Below are 19,820 nucleotides of genomic sequence, written 5' to 3'. Positions count from 1 at the left end.
TCTCAAAGGAACAGCAATAACAAAAAGCTAATACTCTCAACCTACCTCAACAATACCACCTAACTACACAAAAATTGTAGCTTATTGTCTCACTTCTGGAAAAAGAGAAAGGATCACATGCCCTTATGATTGCTCTACAGAAAACTCTAACCCCAGAAAGCTTTAAACATCCTATCATTCTTTTACTCTTTTATTCTCCTCAGTCAGTAGGCTATGGCTGTGCAGGGCCAGGTCCTTCTTTGCAGGGAGCCGCTTTCATTGTGTGACTTAATGCGTTTACAGAAAACAAAGATACAAACCATAAATCAGAGGATTTGCACTTAGTTTGCTGTGGCCTTACCTTGCTCACCTTTTTGACTTTGTAATTTATCTTTTTCCTGCTCTATCATTAATGAGCTTTTGACATGCATAATCAGAGTACTCTGCCCTCAGGAAGTTGTCTAGGATGCTCAGGAGGTCAACATTCTACGTAAATAAGCCCTTTAAACAACATCCTTTGTTATCTGAGTCAGATTTAACCTGATTTTTTTTCATTGTTTTAAGATTGCAGTGCTTTTGAGTTGTTTTTCATCTATCTTCTGATTAACCTTGAAAATAGAGCTTGGCAAAACATTTTTGCTGGGGGTGATGAATGGTCATTATCTTTTTGTATGCATGGTTGTATTTATAAATCTCTTGGTGATACAGCAGATTCTATGCAACATAAGCTAATGGGTCTTTGATAAACAAACAGCAAGGTAGCATCCTGAATGTCCTTTATACCGACTGTCTTAAATGCTACTCAAGGAATCTTAAAAATACTGCATATGGTACTTTGGAATTTATCCTGTGTACATTGTAAACAAAATAATCTTTTCTTGCCAATGGCATAAACCTTGGAATCATCTTTCTTTATTTTTAGGATTCCTCTTTCTCATCAATGTCCTGATTTCTTTTCATTGCTCTGAAGACCCATCAATTGTGACTGCTTGTGTATAAGAAGCAGCTGAAGCCTGGCCCAGATCAGTTTTAAAGAGTAGTGTGAACCTCTCTAACTGGAACCCTTGTATGTTCTGCTTCATCAGTAGAGTTGCATGACAGCTCCTCACTGATAGCTAGAGGGCACCTGTAGTTATCGATACCCTGCCTAAGACACTATATCAATACCTTCACCCACTGGAGATTATGCTGCTGTAGTTAAGTGACAGTTGTAGGCTTTCCGGGATCCATGACCTCATTAACCCTAGGTAGCTGGCCAAGTTTCCAATGCCAGGGAAGCCTCTGTCTTGTTAAACATGCCCTAAGTCCAATCAGAGAGTTGTTCTTTATAGCCAGGGTGTTTTCGTGACTACTGACCCCTGAGGGATTAGGGATAGCATTCCACGCTGGTCTTTGTGGTTGTCAGTCATCGTAGCTGCGTAGGAGTGTTGGTTGCTTTTCTCCTTTGGAAGCTTTTATGGTGCTTTCTAGTACCGTGTGAAACATTCTTGATTCCACTGTCGGCCGTTTTTTTTTTCTTGGCTTGGACATCCTCACCTTAAACAACACTCTGTGCTAAGTAAGATACCTAGTCACCTATTTCCAGGCATTTCCCCTTATGCTGGACTGATCACACTTGCAATTATCTTCGATATTTCTGTTTTCCTCCTTCATTCTGTGATCTCAGAGCACAACGCATGGTAGTATTTAATCAATACGTTTTAAATGAATATATTACACTTAAGAGTTGCATGCATTTCAATATTTTTGGTATTCAAAAAATACTCTGTCAAACATGTTTCAACACACATGTTTTTACTATCAACAGAAGCCAATATGAGATAATATACTGGTACTTTCAGAAACCCCTGGAGCATTAATGCTTTCTAGTTTTTTTTAAGAAGAATTAAAAATAGTTACCATAGGATTTTTGAAAAATGAATAAGTCAATGTGAAAACACTTAAGGATCTAGAGAATTTTAATGAACTCATATACAGGCTATATTAAATGGCTAGTGATTTTATTTATAATCACAAATTTTCAATATAATACATTTTAGTTTTTTTCTTGTTTGTTATTGAGCTGTAAGCATTTCTTTCTAAAACTCAGGTCTGATTTCATCTGAAATACATTTACATCTTTTATTTACCCATAAAGTAAATTCTTTTTTGTCAACTTCTTTCCAGACCAGATAATTCCCTCCATGTGTTTTGTACATTCTGGAAAAGTAATCAACTTTTGTCATTGTACACATGATTGATGATTGATTCCATGGAGGAGTCAGCTAGAGTGTCTCACCGTGTGGAACATCTTCGTCATAGCTGTTCATAGCCTGTTACATTTTAGGCCTTCATTAAGATGCTATAAGGTCCCTCCAACTTCTTCTAATTATCTTCTACTTTAAGGCAGTCCAAAAGGAAAATCTTTGTGATGGAAATTTGACTGTGCCTAGAAGGTTTGCTTAAAGTACCGTGGAGAAAATACATGCAAGTGACTAGAAGAAAGACTGGGTCAAACAAGAGGTAAAGCCAAGAAGCCAGCACATGTAATCCAGGGACAGTTGTAGGTATCTCAAGAGAAAAAAGAGGAAGAGATGGTGCCATTATAGTTTGATAGCAACCATTAGATACAGATCTCACTCAGGAAGTAGGGAAAGTGCTAAACAGAAGCTACAAAGAAATTTAGCTCCATTGCTGTGTGATACACATAAGCTACAGACTCATGCAAGAGGCCTGAGCTGACCCTCAGACCAAGGGTAAGGATCGAACTTCTGACCTTACATGTCAATTTCATGAAGTAAAGTGATGCCTCAATGAGCCTATGAATATTGTAAATGTCTCTACTGAAACAAGGAATTGTTAAAAAATAAGATTTTAATAAAATAAAACTAACAAGAATTTCTACCAACAAACTAACTCTAGATTTTCAAGTTTGAAAATAAAAACAAAAACAGAAAGGAAAAACCAAAAGTGCATGTCTTTCCTGGATAGTACTGCTTCCATAGTAATGGCTCCCAGAGAGAATGATTTGTAAGAATTTACAAAGAATTTAAAAGAATAATTACAACTATGTTGAAATAACTCATGATATGGCTTCACTCCAAGTGCACAGAAATGAACTAAATGATGAGGTTAATCCAATATATAAAAATAGAATTCAATAAAGAGATAGATTTATTGAAGAAAAACTAAATCAAATTGAAGCTGGAAATGAAACACTCAATAAGCCAAATGAAAAACTCAGTGGAAAACTTCACAAATATGCAAAACAAATTCTGAGACAGATTGTATGTAAAGCAGGGCAATAGGGTAGAGGACACGACAGAGTAATTGCATCATTTATTAAAAGTCAATGTCAAATTAAACGTGTGTGTTTACAGAACACAAGAGAGCTCTGGGATACCATGAAATGAGCAAAACTCCTAACTATAGGTATAGAAGAAGGAAAAGAATACTTTCCCAAAGGTGTGGAGAAAGATTTCAATAACATCTGCCATATGACTCAGTTGTGTTAGCCCTAGGCTTTTTTTTGATATATTTTTTAAATTTTTCATCAATTACACTTTATTCATTCTGCATTCCCCCATAAGCCCCTCCCTCTTCTCCTCCCAACCCCACCCTCCCTCCTCCCTAGGCTTTTATCCACAGGCTTACATATCCCTACAGAAACACATATTCCTATTCATAGCTGCTCTATTCACAATAGGTAGGAGATAGGATCAACCTAGGGACCCATCAACAGAGGAATGGGTGAGGAAAATGTGGTACATATCTACAATGGAATACTACTAAAATGAAAAGAAAAATGAAACTTGCAGCTGAGTAGAAGGAATTGAAAAAAAAAATTGTACTAAGGGAAGAAACTCAGGCCCAGAAAGACAATGCTGCACGCTTTCTCTCATGTGTGTGCTCTATGTTTGTTAAAACTGAAGCACATTTGGAAGTCAGAAACAGGTCTTTTTAGAGAAGATACTTTAAGGAAAGAACAATAATAGATTAAAACAAAACAGAGGCATATATTCCTAAGGATAAAAAAAACTTAAACAGAAATGGTTATGGGTGTTAGGGGAAGTCAGGGAACCAAGGAGGGGACTAGCTCTAAGGAATGACAGATGATAAGCCACAGGATTAGCACGTGATTGGATGTATAGTTGCATGCATGTGGTATGAAAGAAGGGGGTAGAGAATTCCAGAGGTTACAAGGCTAAGTGTGGGCAGAAGAGAGGAAAGAAGAATGTATGAGTGATATAACTAAAACAGAGAATGAAAGTTTGATTGAAAGACACTAGTTAGTAAGATAATTCCTAAATAAAACTTTTTAAAAAAGATTGAACAGAGTTATCACACATGGGTGGACAATGTTTCCATATGGCATTGGTCATTAAGTGAAAATCATAGTGTACCTTCCTATTAGTTATATCTGTCAGGAAGGACACAGAAGTCACATAAAACAGTACAAAACAAAACAGGCTATTGTCATTTGTTATTCATCATAACCACATGTTAAGACCATATTGCTGAAAATACCACTCATTTTTACTTCAAGACATTGAGAACTAAATTTCTAACCAAATGACAAACTTCCTTTCAGTTAGATAGCTTTTATAGTATTGAAGGCTCTATGTGGGTAGCTGGGGAAGAAAAGAAATTAATGGTCTTATCCAGTGCTGGACCCTGGCTACTATAGTACTAAACTGCCAGGTAAGATCTTCCAATTGGTACAATAGTGACATGACTGCTATGGGGCAATTAATCACATTCTCATTGGATTTGCAATCTGTTCCATAAGAGATTATTTCATGGCTTCTACTTCAATTCTGGTCAGAAACCGATGGTTTCTGAAGTCATAGATCGCAGAATAGAACCTGCTCTCATTATTTTGCTAATTTTTCATGTTGCCAAATTACCTTTAAAATATTTATATTTATGCCTGTAACTTAGGCTGCTCTAAAATTTGATTCAAGAAGCTCTCAAACTTGGCCTTTTTTGAGGGTGTTCCATCTTTTAGGTTTCCCATGCTCCAGTGGATAACCCCACATCGAAGCTCATATGGCCACTATTGTTCTCAGTGGGTTATCAGAACAACTACAACATGAAAATAAATGAAACACAGAAGAAGGCATGTTGAAAGTGGGATATATTGGGAGTTACAGGAGAAAAATTAGAGTTATACATGATCATATTTTATTATATACATGTATGAAAATCTCAAAAATAAAGAAAAACATTTAATACAAATTAAAAGATAATAGGCAAAGAGACTTTTAAAACTTAAAAAAAAGAGCATTAACACTTGTCAGCAGCAGGCACAGGTTATCACTTAAGGAGTCAGGATTCTGTAGATAAGCACAGGCTTTGCGTGAGCATGACACAGCTGTGCTAGCTGGAAGAGTGCTGGTATGTTCCACCCTATCTACAATGATTTATAAGTGTCATAAAGAAGTACTTTCAGATGCAGTTCTGAAGTCTGTGGTCGGCTTGTGGATATCTTCTTTCACTTTTTATATCTGGTCAACATCTACCCATTTTACATTTTTAATTAAACACATTTGAAAGTTCATCTTCTATACGATACAAATTCAGCTATGCTGCATGCCCACTTCTTCCTAAATAGACATACATTGCAATTAAACATAGACTTTCATGATAAAGCAAAAATGTCATGGGAATTTAGATATGGTCTTTATAATGACACAAATTGCTAGTCCCATCGTTTTAAGGTTTATTTTGAATTTGCAAGTGATAACTACAAGTACTTGAACAGCAGAAGAGAAGTATAAGAAGATATTTTCAAAGTTATCAGATGAGTCAACAAGAAATTAAATACCAGTAACTTCCTTATCTGGAATGGATATTCTAGATAGTATGTGTGTGTGCACCTACAACAATAAAAATACATATATAATACACTTACATAGGAAACACTTACAGATACATAGATAAGACATTATGAACATATTTTAGAACCAATGAAAAATGGAATCTAAATCGTTCACGATGGTTATAAAAAAGGATAATATAGGTGCTACATTGTAGACAGATCAATATTTAAAATTACAATTCTTTTAAAGATCATATACAGATATTGTGTAGATGACAAAGATATGGGGTACTGATACTATATTTATAGTCTGAGGGAGGGGGTGATTTTTTCCTTTACTTCCTGTTTGCTGAACATCTATCTCATAGTATTATATTACCATTTCCCACAACACATTTTGGAACTATAACAGGAGTCTCTGAGAACAACCTCCTTCCATTTCCCTGGACATTTATACTACTGTTGTCATCTGCATCATATCCAAAGCCTTTGTTTCATCCCAGCACCAGGAATATAATTAATTCCCAGCCAGAAGCTCAGTTTTGCACTACCTGAACTCTGTACGGTTTGTATAAAATGGACCAGTATTGTACACCTGTGTAACAGGTATAGAGCACGCCCTTAACATAGACGCACTGCATTTACATGTCTATAAATCCACATGTTATTACCGGAGTATTAACATCAGAAAAATGCTCAGAGCCCATTTGTGATGAGCTCTGCTCTGCCTTTCCTTTCCCTCTTTGGCTCCACATCTGGAGAGGTTGCTAGGAAAGTCGATACTGCACCTGCATATTTAATGTGAATGGGGGAACGTGTCCAGCTCCCATGGATGCCAATGTTCTCAGCCTCTAAACAAGTTTACCCACTTCCTGGGCTTTGGCCAACTCTGGTAGACCCGCCAACACCCGCGATGCTTTCCTGAATTGCTATTTGAGCCCAGTATTCTCTCCCAGTGTTTTGCTATGTGCAGTCTTATCAGTCTCAACATTTGAAAAGAATGATCCAAAACACTCAACTGGGAGAGAAAAAAATAGACAATTGGGGAAAGTTAATTCCGTCCTTTAAAGATGAGTTTAAGCTAGTGGTTCACAACCTGTGGGACAAGACCATTTGGGGTTATATACCAGATACCCTGCATATTACATATTTACAATATGGTTCAAATAATAGCAAAATTACAGTTATGAGCAACAACGAAAATTTTCAGGGTTGGGGTCACCACAGCATGAGAAACTGTATTAAAGGGCCCCAGCATTACTAAGGTTGAGAACCACTGAGGAAGCTGCGAGGCAGAAATATACTACGGCATTATGTGGTTGTTATCATTCCAGCTAAGATTCTGACATGAGGTTCCCACATACCTTTTGAAAATGAAGTGGGTATCTGTGGGGTGTTGTACAAATAGCCATTCAAGATAATATTTCAACATTATTGTATTAAATAATTGCTTTGGTTATAAAAGTAAGTCAGATGGTTTTATGTACCAAACTGGTATATGGGAAATACCCACATGTTATGGGTTCTCTTTCCTTCCTACTGCTAGTCTCATTAAAAAAGGGTTTCCTAAGAAACCCCCTAGGCCACTGTTCTCTCTTTGCAAGAAAGCTTCAGAAGAACACATAGATACAGGTTGCTGTGTCCTCTCCAAATCGCACAGTAATAAATAAAAAAAAAATATTTATTACAATTTATTTGCTTTGTATCCAGATGTAGCCCTCTCTCTTGTCCCTTCCCAATCCAGCCCTTTCTCCCTCTTCTCCCATGCTCCTTCCACAGTCCACTGATAGGGAAGGTCCTCCTCCCCTTCCATCTGACCCTAGCCAATCAGGTCTCATTAGAGCTGTCTGCATTGTCTTCCTCTGTGGCCTTAGTACTTTGTTTGATAGCCTAAATTCTCAGCAAAGTGATTCTTTGTAAAGAGGAAATGGGGCCAACAAAAACATCATGCTATTCTCCCTTGAAGAATCTCTTCCCTTCACTTCCTGTTCTTTGCGCAACCATCTTATACCCAATGTTTAAATTTTGTAGTCACTTCTCTGTCTATTCTAAATGTGCACATATTTCAAGTGACTAGCCAATTTTCTTTTTGTTTCAGGAAGAAAGGCAAACATATGGGGAAAGAAAATGGATGGGTAAGTTGAAGTACATAAACCTCCTCACGGCTGTCTCCCTGTGTAAAGGGTACAAGAGAAATTTGTTTGTTTTATTAATCATTCTATTTTAAATCAAAGAACCTGTGCAAGACAAACGAAGGATGTCAGCAAGGACGACATGACAAAGAGGCTAATCAACTGCAGAGTGCTTATACCACTGAGAAGAGACAAATGGCATAAACTGCCTTCTGGGGATGGAGCAGGTAGCTAAGCCCAGGCAGGTCATCCCAGGAGGCCACACATTGACAGTGCAGAAGAAGCAGAAGGATACCAAAATAGTTCACAGTGCAACAATGTGCTAACTGCTTATGAATCATGTCTTTAATAGAAGATAAACGTCCTCATTTCCAATGGCTTATCTTGCATTACTCAGATCAGAAACCACGAAGCCTGTTGTGAGTGTTTTCAGCTGATGGTGTGGTCGATAAATCAAGACAAAGGAACAAAATTTTGTGCCTTGTAACATGCACCATAAAACCTTTTTTTTTTTACCCTAAAAGCACACCATAGCAATTTAAATTTCACACCCTCTGGCTCCCTTCTTGCATAATTTACATTATAAACAAAACCCCCCTGTTTCTATATATCTTTGTCTTTTACAAACATTGTGTTTCTCTGTTTTCTGGTCTGAGTTTGCAGCCTTATCGGGGAGAGAGAAAACCACTTTGTACTGTCTAGTCACACATCCGCCCGCCTTCTCAACCAGCTCTGCCTGACAGTGCAGAACAGTGCAGGGCTGCCCACGGACAGTTACCTTCTTGATGGTCTCCAGCATGGACCGCCCTCCCTGCCAGGGCTTCGAGTTTTTTCGGATACACGACAAGCTCGCCATGCTGTGCCACTTGCGGTCCTCCAGCTTCTTATGAAAGGCATTCGCAAGCAGCAGCACCGTGTCGTAGATGTAGAGGTTAGAAATCTGGAAAGACACGAGGCAGCAGTCGTCAGACCCCGTTCTAGACCCCGCTCGGAGCGAGGACGGCGCGGCAGCTCTCTCATGCCATCCAGGCGTGCTTCCCTGAGTCACTGACTAAGCAGGAAATTCCTCTTGTCATTCCTCAGTCATTTTTGCCACTGAGAACAAAGTCTATCAGATGGCACACCTCAACTGCTTTTCCCACTTATTTGGGTATGAAAGAGAAGATTAAAAATGAGTTGCTTTGACAGAGGCAAGGCTACTGTCAGTGTCAGTACTTAGAAAATCACCTGAACTTAATTCCTCTCTGAAGAGGCAGACACCCTAAGAGACTGGGATTGGAAGGGACACTGAATAATAAGGTTCCTCAGTATATCAAGTTTCTACATTTTGGTTACTCATATGGAATCAACTATCAATGTATCAAATCTGGTTTTATATGAATGGTCATAGACCCAAAGGGAAAGCAGCCATATTTGTGTGCTTGTGAGAAGTCTGTAATAAGGAAGGACAGTTATCAGGAGTATTCATAAACATCAGAGTGACAGAGCTGTAGTGATACACAGACACCATGAAATATTGCCAGGACAAAAGCCGCAACCAGCTTGTAGCACACGCCTGTGTACTCATGGTAACTGTTTTGTCTACAGTAACCATACTTTCTGCTCTGATTCCTAACTTGAATTACAGCTGAGTTTTCCCCAGGATCTATTGCAATTCTTAAATAACTCTTGCCAGGGCTACTATCTACGCTATCAATTGCCAGTGCTGCCTAGTTTTTAAGAAGAGATTAGAACTTATCCAGGAAAAAATGACCATGAAAAGAGGTAATAGGTCAACGAAAGCTGCCAAAGTTCCATAACTGCCTCTCAGAAGGAAAACGTAATAGAAAATAAAACTGAGCAAGAGAGGTAGTGATAGAAGCTCCTTTCACCTTGAAGCACTCTGGCTTTCTTAGGTCTTATAGTGTCATATTTTCACAGTTTTTTATTTTTCCTCCTGAAAATGGAACAGTCTATGCAGATTGTCGGTGACTGTAATTAATTTAGAAGGAAATTCACAACGTCGTCTCTGCACATTACAGAATGCCACAGAGATCTAACCATCAGGATAATTAGAGTTTGATACTATGCACAGCCGTTAGACAATGCCCTAACAATACCTGTAGGTTTCCTTTCACATCTTGGAGAATCTTTCATCATCTGTGTTTACTAGGCATCATTTTATGTGCAAATTTCTAGTAGAGGTACACCAGTAGATGTGGGTATTTTTTTAAAAGGTATTGAAGATGCTTGTGTACTCTGTGAGAATGTAGTAATTTTTATACAGAAATATTAGGGTGGGCTGTTGTTAATATCAGCCCACGCAGGTAACTGTTTAAGGAACTAGGTTAGATTGGCTGACCTCTGTTATGTATGAAGTGTAGAAGTAGCCCATGCCTCCAAATTCATGCAAGAATGAGCATGCAAGGATCCAATACAAAAATATAAAAGACACATAAAAGATGAGTGGGCCATATCTGATAACCCAGGGTAATCTTTTGACAGAATTTTCAAAATGATGTGCAATGATGTGCCCTTCTCAGCCTCTGCTGGACCACTCCTCACACCTGCTTCTCAGGCTATACGAACTACTCCTCACCTGTTTCCTTCCTCTCCATCTGTAATTTCCTTCTCCCTTTGCTTTGTGTGAAATGACCTGGCAGACTACTTCCATGTCCCTTTTCTTTCTCCAAATAGTTAACTTCCTTCCATTCTGTGCAAAGGTTACACAGTAGGAGACTCCTTCCCTGGGAATCCTTCTTTCTGTCTGATGACCTGAGCAGTCCTTTAAAAAGTAATTTATTTCATGACAGTTTCAGAGAGGAACATAACATGTACCTGGTCCCACTAATCTTTCCATTCTCTTTTATCGTCTTCCAGTCCTGACCACCCATCCTCTTACTCTCCCCAATTGCCGATCTCATTTTCATGCATTTTTGTTTCTTCCTTGATTAACTGTGATTAAACAGGACCACTCTTCTGTACATGGTAGGAAGGTATTTATTAAAGCAGGAGTAGCTATGTAATTCCCTAAAGACAGTGACTTCTCCTCCACTAAAGCTCTTGACAGTCATCTTTTCTGTGGCTCCACGAACACCCAGTTCATTTCTCTGCTGAGAACTGCTGTGGTGCTAAGGTTTTTGTAAAGTAGTGAGTGGAGATGCATGCTGCATGTCCTTTATTTCCCCGTGCTTTTTCTTTTCTTTTGCCTTTTTGTTAAATTTCTTTTTGACTTAACAAACAGCCTTGAACATATTGTCTGTTAAGTCAAAAGGAGATAAAGAAGAAAAGAAAAGAATGGCTTCCAATAAACAGTTGTCAAAATAAGTCAAAGAATGGGACAAAGGCAAAAAAGAACGTCAAGTCGAAAGTCAGTGGAAGATGACAGACGTTAAGACATAATAAATTTGGGCATTGGACAGCCCCCCTATACCTGAGACATGTTTTCTGAGCACCTGTGCTCATCATAAAGGCAAATGCCTTGAACCTGACACAAGATATATGTTTTCAGTGTCTGTCCGCTTCCCTCCATTTGTCCACGTTGCAAACAGCTGGTTCAGAAAAGCTGTGCTGTCATCCACCCAAAGAGCATCAGACCCGTCCGATACCTTTTTCTCAGAGGCATCAGTACAAAGTCCCAATTTATTTCTAATATCAGAGATCAGACCTCTACTCTTGCCTGATGCGTCTAAAACAAAAAGGGGGAACTGTAGAGAGCTGCGTAATGCCGCGCCTTAAAGATGGAGCTGGTTTCTGCCTTCCACCTTCCCAATGGTGAGTGCTCTCTGTCACGAACAACTCCACATTTGGCTAAGGCTGAGAATCTGGCTTGCTTCCATGTATGTGGACCTATTTGCATTGCCCACGTGGCATGCTGGGGTTGGCTACCCAGAGGCTATTTAAGCTGTGGGCTGGCTTTCCCCAGGGTCAGATGATTGTTCAAGATTCCTGAATAAACTGCATTGAAAAAAAAGAAAAGAAAAGAAAAGAAAAGCTGTGCTGACTTTCTCTGAGCCTTTGGCTCTCCCAGTCTATTCCTTCTTTCTCAAGCAGGTGCTATTCTTCCTTGGGGTTCTCTTTCCCCCATCTCCTTTCTAACATCACCCACTGTCATTGTCTTTATGAGTCTTTGATTCCTCCCACACCGTGGTGCCAACCTGTCTCCCAGCATTTAAAAAGATGACTTCAAGCTTTATACACATGTTCATCCCATGAATGACTGTCTCAAAATAGGAACATAACCCATCTCTAACAATTTGAGCTCCAGCATCCATTCATTCTCCCATAAGTGATTCTCTACACTTTTCCTGCCACCACACTTGTTCCCTGATACCAGCAAAAACTCCAGGAACCATCTGCTACTCGCCCTGAAACACCCTCTCTCTTTCTGTTGATCACTGCCAGGTACAGATTCTAGGCTGCTTGCCATGTCACATTTCTTCCTTTGTCAGTCTCTTGTTTCTCCTTTCCATAAAAAGTTTAGTAACTAGAACTGACACATTAATGCAGATGTGAGCTTTCTAGGAGACAGGAGTGGGAGACAGTCTCTCTCTTGATCTTAGCAAAGTGCTTCTGACACAGAGTCCAAGACTGTATTAAAGTGGTTCACAGCAGATTTGACTTGCACTGTGATCATATTGGATTTGCCTTCAAAGGAACGATTTTGAGCAGCTGTCACACCAGTGCTCTTCCACGTACATTTTATGTAATTGACTGTGAAACTACTTGGTTTCTGGGGAACTTCAATGTTAAGGATTGTTACAAGTCAATACTAACAATTTTGACCTTGATTATGTAATATCATTTCTCTCATAAGTTTATGTCTTTTATAGTTGTGATCAAGTGGAGATTGACACTTGAAGCATTAAGTTGGAGACAGAAGTTTGTGAATACCCATCCAGAGGGTATTTACTTAGTCAAGCTTGAAGGTCCTGGCTTCACACTTCTTAAACTGACAGTAAAAGAACATCTGGTGGCAGGCTGTAGCCATCAGAATGTGCTCAGTGTCACAGAATGCATTTAAAGTACATACTAGGTACATAAAAACTTAGAGATTTGATTGACATATGTAGGTAATTCAGTTTCACTTAGTGACTTAGAGGAAAGTAGTTTGTTTGACGGGTTAGTTGAAATATTTTGGTTTTATAAAATCTTTGATATTATAACTTTCTAAAATAATGATAATATTTTTAATATTTCAACTTTTTTCTATTGACAGAATTTATTCTCTTTTTATCCTAGGACTGATAATGTCTAAGTGGTATCCAAATTGCTGGACTTTTTTGTTGTTTTTTTATTATATATATTTATTTTTTTAATATTAGTTACAGTTTGTTAACTTTGTATCCCTGCTGTATCCCGCTCCCTCATTCCCTCCCAATTCCACCCTTCCTCCCTCTTCTCCTCCCTGCCCCTTTCCAAGTACACTGATAGGGGAGAACTTCCTCCCCTTTCATCTGATACTAGACTATCAGGTATCTTCAGGACTGGCTGCAAAGTCCTCCTCTGGGGCTTAGCAGGGCTGCTCCTCCCTCAGGGAGAGGGGTCAAAGAGCCCATCATTGAGTTCATGTCAGAAACAGTTCCTGTTCCCCTTATTAGGGTACTCACTTGGATACTAAGCTACCAAGAGCTACATCTGAGCAGAGGTTCCAGGTTACATCCGAACATGGTCCTTGTTTGGAGAAACAGTCTCATAAAAGACCCCTGTGCCCAGATATATTTGGTTTGTGGAGCTCCTGTCCTCTCCAAGTCATATTAACTCCCCCCCATTTTTTTATGATTCTCTGCACTCTGCGAAGATTTGGTTATGAGTCTTAATATCTGCTTTGATACACTGCTAGGTAGTCTTTTAGAGGCCCTCTGTGGTAGGTTCCTGTCCTGTTACTTGTTTGTTCCTATATTCCATGAACTTCTCAAAGTCTTCCCTAAGGATTTCTGAAGAAAATTGTCAAATATTATATAAACTCAATATGTAATGCATAACACCAGTAGTCTTCCAATTTAGTATGCAGATAAAAAGGTGTTTGAGAAGGTTTAGTTTGACTTTGCTTGTTCTAGAAAAAGCCCTGTTTTCTTATGTGTAGTACTCAAAAACCTACTAACATATTCTACAACTTATATAAACATGCTTAGTATTGGTCACTATTAAAACTTAGCATATTTTAACTAATATTAAAAGAACTGTTCTCCTTTGTTTTGAAGACGGTGATAGTAAATCTCCCAGACTTAGATGTTCTTCCCAGTTTCCCTTTTCTTTCTAAACAACAACATCGTGGTATTGTGAACACGTGTGCTAGTTTACTGGTTACTCTGGACAGTTACTTAACAAGCTTTGTTTAATCGTCGAGGTATACTCTTAAAATCTTCAAGTACAGGATGGGAGTGGTAATGCAGGCCTTTAATCCTAGCACTTGGGAGGCAGAGGCAGGAGTTCAAGGCCAGCCTATTCTACAAAGTGAGTTCCAGGACAGCCAGAGCTACACAGAAAAAGCATGTTTCTACACCAAACAAAATAAAACAAAACAAAATCTTCAACCTCCTGTGTTTTCTAATCCACTGAATTACATTTACAATGACTTGCTCTTATAAGGCTACGTTCCTCCCTCTAAATTACATTCATGGCCCTAACACTATCAACACTCTAAAACTTGGAAGACAGGTTTTCTTGGGGAAAAATAAAAAAAGAAATTTCTTTTTTCTCTCCATTATCACCCAAGCTAACAAAGCCTCAGCATTCAGGGAGAGCTGCTTCCCTCCAATTCCATTTCCGCCTTGTCATCGTTACTTATTATGCAGCTCCAGCCTATCTGCAGTTATTAGGTTCTTGATTACTAATTTAAGATCTATGGAATTTGTCATCAGTACTTTCCAAACCTGTCTACCCTCTCTAAATATATTTAAAAGGCAACAGCCAGGAGACCACCATACGGGCCCACGGTTCCTCGTCTTTCCTTAGTGCAGAGATGTGATGTTAGAATTCAATTTCTAGCTTTGGTATGCACCTGGGCCCTGTGTGCATACTTGTATTCTTAGGCTTTGTTTCTAACTAGACACTCCAGGATGACGAGATAAAGGTCTCTGTGGCCCAACTTTCTGTTTTGTTTTGCAGAAGGGAGCTGAGAGGGCTTCTTTTCCTAAGGAGTGCCCTGCACTTGAACTCCCAGCCAGTGAGAACCTAGTGAGAACTTAATGAAAATGATGATTTGATTCAGTTGCTCACTCTAACTATAGTGAGATAAAGCTTTATACTAAGTACTCTGCTTTTAGTGGAATCCTTTAAACTCAAGAGCTCTGAATTCACACTCTTAATTATGTAAATCTTCCCATATCAAAGTCTCTGTCAGTTTTTTTTAATCATAAATATTTATATAATTCTATCATAAATAAGAGGTAAGTTAATACCTAACAACAATTTCTAAAAAAAAAAACTTAATTGGCTTTTTCTCTTTCGTGTGTGGATTTGAGGACAAAATGAAGAAATTATTAAGATGGGGAGGTGGGTCTGTACACCCCCATCCACCCGTAAACACACAGAGAAAATACTTGTTCTATGCTTACCTAAGTTAAGGGTTATAATTTCAGGCAAATGCACTTGTGCTTTCCACAAATGACAGTCACTGATGTTTCTTATGTGTTTGTTTATATTTCCTGCTCTTTAGAAAAGAACAGATTTTAATATTTCATAATTTTCTAAATTAAGGTTATTTTATGTTTTTCTTCACTTAGACTCCTGTAATTTTCATGTGTTGCTCATAATCAGTTATGATGCAGAGAATACATCCGAACACAAAATTAAAAGCGGCACTCATATTTAGACAGGCATGTTAAGGTTTCAGGGTAACTTACATGGAAAAGGCTAAAGCTAAACTCCCTTAAAATCTAGTAAGGAACAAAAATATGAATTGCAATAATCTTGGAACCACGAGCCTAACACTAATAAATATGAGGAAATGCTAGGGTAAATGGCAATCTTCTAAATAACCTATAAGTGATGGGGACTGTGGAGTTAGTTATCAAAGATGTGGTTCTACATATTACCTTATGAGACATTATTTGAGACAAATTAGTCTTCCTAAGGTTGTATTTCCACATTGTTCAGACACTTCTAGGTAGTAAAATATTTCCTATACTAAACATTTTAAAGGGTTTGGTTTCTGGAATATATTATAGTTTCCTGGTTTGAAAAACTGATGCTGACTAATCTTTGCTGATGTCTAATGTCCCCTCTAAATATCCTCAGATACCCACATGGCGCTACTGCCGCACACTGAGGATGACTGTATCATACACATTTGTTTTTTCAGTTAAGCCCTCTGCTGACCATGTGTACAAGTATGTCTGATTGATTCTTCCTTCCTCCTGTCTTTTGCTGCCTGGAGAACTTCCCCTGCCCCATGCTGCTGCTCCCTGTGTTCACTAACACTGCTTCCAAATGACAGATTGAGATGTCCAGTCCAAAAGAAAAATAGCTGATAGAATTTTTCTTTAAAAAGAAAAAAAAATAGGTTCTGAGAGTTGTCCAAAGGACAGGCTTCTGAGGAAGCTTCATGAACTTGGTGCTCTCTAGTCTCCTATTCAGAAATTTGAGTGTAATTTGAAATTCTTTAGGTATTTTTGATGGTAAAGGTCCTGCTGTCTCTTGTGTGCAGTGGGTACAAGCATCACGTTTTGAATTTTAAGTAAGCTTTCTTCTTTTTTAAGAGTTAAAGTTCTTCAATCTAGAAATCCTTTAAAAAGAGAATAAACATCTATGCTTTTTATGACACAGAATTCAAGCAATTCTGTTCACTTAATACTCTGAAGCGTAGCCTTGTGTGTGTCAATCACAGACCCCATTCCAGGAAATGCCCTGTATCTGCTTGCTTAGAAGGAAGGAAGATTTACTTGCTGTATTTTATTAAGGAAGTGGGCACTTTTTTTTTCTTTTCTGTATTAGGATCAAAGGGATCAAAGACAAAGGCTCTTTCACTCCCTGCCAAAGGCACTTAGATGTCAGAAGAGCGAATGTGCCCAAGAATAGTACTCTATGCCCTCCCAGTCCAGTGTCACTCAGAGATGTCACCCCAGGCTCCCAGAGCTGCCCACACCCCGGAAGATGCACCCCACCCTTTAGCACACACCTCCATATTCTGCGCAAAGGGATCCTTGGGATCACACAGCGTTGAAGAGATCCGATGGTTGCCACGGAAACAGCGCTGACTTATATTCTGGGGGACTGGAAATGTCTGCCGGATAATTGTTAACCTTCCGATGGACCTTCTGACAAGTTCCTGGACATCCACATCATTTATTTCCTAAAAGATAAGAAGTGGGAGAATTAGCAGTTCTTAAATATAGTAGCAGGAACACAAAAGAATTGCTGACCAGTTATCTGGAGGAACAAAGGAATCTGTTGCTCTAACACATCTGCTTCGTGTTTAGCCAGCCTTCCATGAAGATTATGTGCATTTATCAAAATGGTGAACTCAGTCATTCTTGCTCTCTGCTGCTTTAAATTATGTACACTAATGCCCAAACAAGCCTACATGGGCCATGTGGCTTAAATACACATTATTAAAAGCAACTTAACAATGGATTATGCTGAAACCATAAGAGAAACATATTGAAAGTTCAGCAAAAGAAGATTCAATTACAGCTTATGATTTGTGAATAGCTTTTAAGACATTTTATGTATCTACGAAGGGTGATGCAATGTTAAGATGGATCCATGTTTTTCGCAATGAAAACTGAGGGTTTTAAATGAACTAAGTAAAGAAAGCAGAAGGAGACACTGTTTTTTAAAAGTGTTTTCTTACTGGTGAAAGTGCTAAATTCTTGCTGTGGTCATTGTATAAATTTGCATAGTTCCGTTGGTTAGCTTGGACTAAGCCATGGCAATGAAAGCTAGCACTAAGTAAATGACAGTGACTTTGTGTAGGTATGCTTGCCAAACTCTAAAAAATTCATTCTCTGCTCTCTTCACCTTCATTCTCTGCTCTCTTCACCTACATATTCTTATTCTGAAATTAGATTTGAAGATTAGGCTCAATAACAAACATAAAAATAACACGAACTGATAATGTTTAACATATACACATCTGTTTTACTTGGAATTAGAGCAAAAGTGACAGATATAAATTTCAGTCTCCCAGCAGTCTTTACTAAGGCAGTTTGTGCTCCATCATGGCCATTTGGAATCTTTTATGCCCATAAAGCTTTTGCGATAAACAGATTATTGATGTGAATCAATTTTTAATGCAATGAAAATAAATGATTTGACATAGGATATTATGGACTGCGTTGTGCATTCCTATGTCTCTATCCAAAGAACCAATACTAAATGATGAAGATAAGCAGATTAAGTAAGCGTTAACTTTCTTCTTTTATCTCCCATGATAATTACAAATTCTCTCTCTCTTTTTTTTTGTTCCACATTAGTTGGGAAACTCACCCCTTTTTATATTGGTTATGACATATAGGTTTTTCTAAAAATAAAACAACACCTGCCATCAGCTGTATCCACAGTAACATCAGGAGGTTCTGGGCGATTAATCCTTAATGCACCATAAACAATGGTTTTTAGCAGCTTAAATGTCGTCTTTTCCCCTTAGTCTGTGTCATTTCACTGGCCACATAAACTCTGTCTGGCAAAAGCCTCATACTTTGAATTTTCCGTTATCTGCTCACAAAGCTAAATTAAACAGTGTCCAGTTAATTCTGTTTTAATACCTGCTATTAATGTGGAGTCTTTTAAAGGGAATTAATATCAACATTGCTAATCATTTTTTTTTCAGCATTTTAAAATGCCGTATTGTGCAGCCATGAAGTTTCATGTAGAAGACAGTAAATGATACATTGATTTCTCATGTTAATATGTTGCTCTTATTTTGTAAGCAGATAAATATTTATCCAAACTTACCAAACTCTACCATCTGCATCTGTATGTCACATGATGATGAGCTACAAGCCAGCATATTAAAGTCAAAATCTATAGATAATAAATGCCTACATTGTATCAGACACAATCCTAGCTCCTTTTCCTGGTATCTCATTTTCTTAAAAAAAAAAAGACATTGAATCCCTGTTTTATTAGCACTTTAGAAATAAAGAACCATGAAGATTCACAGGTATTCATTCAAATTATTTTTATTCAAGGAAGATTTTAGAAATGTTATGATATAAAAAAATGATATGCACTAATCATATAAGAAGACATATTTCTTTAATGAAATCACTTTGGTGAGTTTCAAGAATGATGGCAATGAAGATGGCTGAGAGCTCCAAAGGAGTAAGACCCTCTGTTCTGAGACCTGCCCTAAGCCGTCCACCTGAGACAACTGCTCTACAGGTGGTCTCCAAACACAGAAAGTGCTGGTCACACTAGAAGGTGTCCTAGATGGAGTTCTCACTTGTGCAACTTCAAGTGAAACTGAAGAAATGCCAATTTCAACAGAATATATTTTGTCTGCTATTATTTGAGGAAGAAACTGAAGACATTTTTCTGAGGGAAACTAACAGTCTGTCTCAAAAATTTTGCTTGTAATTCGAGTTTTGACACATGATCTCCAAAACCTATTCAGGGTGGGATGGCAGCTTGATCAGGAACTTCTTTGTATTGACAGGAACTGCATTTCATTCTTCAAGAGTGACCGACACAAGGTAATATAAGCATCTATTAACAACTGATCAGTTAATCTAAAACAGAAATCCTTTCAAAACAGGAAAAAAAGTCCCTAAGAAAATGGCTGTATCAAAATACTAAGCTCTTGTGCATTAAGGGTCTACATTATTTTATTCATTTTTAAAGCAATATTTAAATTATAAAGTTTTTGAAAACAATTTCACTAGGAACTAATTTATAAAAAAGAAATGCCTCTTTAAATGCCAGCACCACCAGACGTACTAATTGTTTTCTGTAAAGGAACAGCAAAATATTCTGACTTTTAAAGA

General features: G+C 38.1%; 1 protein-coding gene across 2 annotated transcripts in view; it reads right to left on the bottom strand.

The window, feature by feature from the left end:
* Grid2 (glutamate ionotropic receptor delta type subunit 2) overlaps positions 1–19,820 on the bottom strand; it is a 1,564,629-nt gene that overhangs the window by 624,558 nt on the left and 920,251 nt on the right. For both annotated transcript variants that reach the window (XM_060374191.1, XM_060374189.1), the window contains exons 6-7: positions 17,012–17,185; positions 8,690–8,851 (exon numbers count right to left, since the gene is read on the bottom strand). In XM_060374191.1, the coding sequence (XP_060230174.1) occupies positions 8,690–8,851; positions 17,012–17,185 (336 nt within the window). The remainder of the gene's footprint in view (positions 1–8,689; positions 8,852–17,011; positions 17,186–19,820) is intronic.

The sequence above is a fragment of the Meriones unguiculatus genome, chromosome 21 (assembly GCF_030254825.1).
Source record: "Meriones unguiculatus strain TT.TT164.6M chromosome 21, Bangor_MerUng_6.1, whole genome shotgun sequence".
NCBI lineage: Eukaryota > Metazoa > Chordata > Mammalia > Rodentia > Muridae > Meriones > Meriones unguiculatus.
This window is presented reverse-complemented; position numbering and strand designations above follow the sequence as displayed.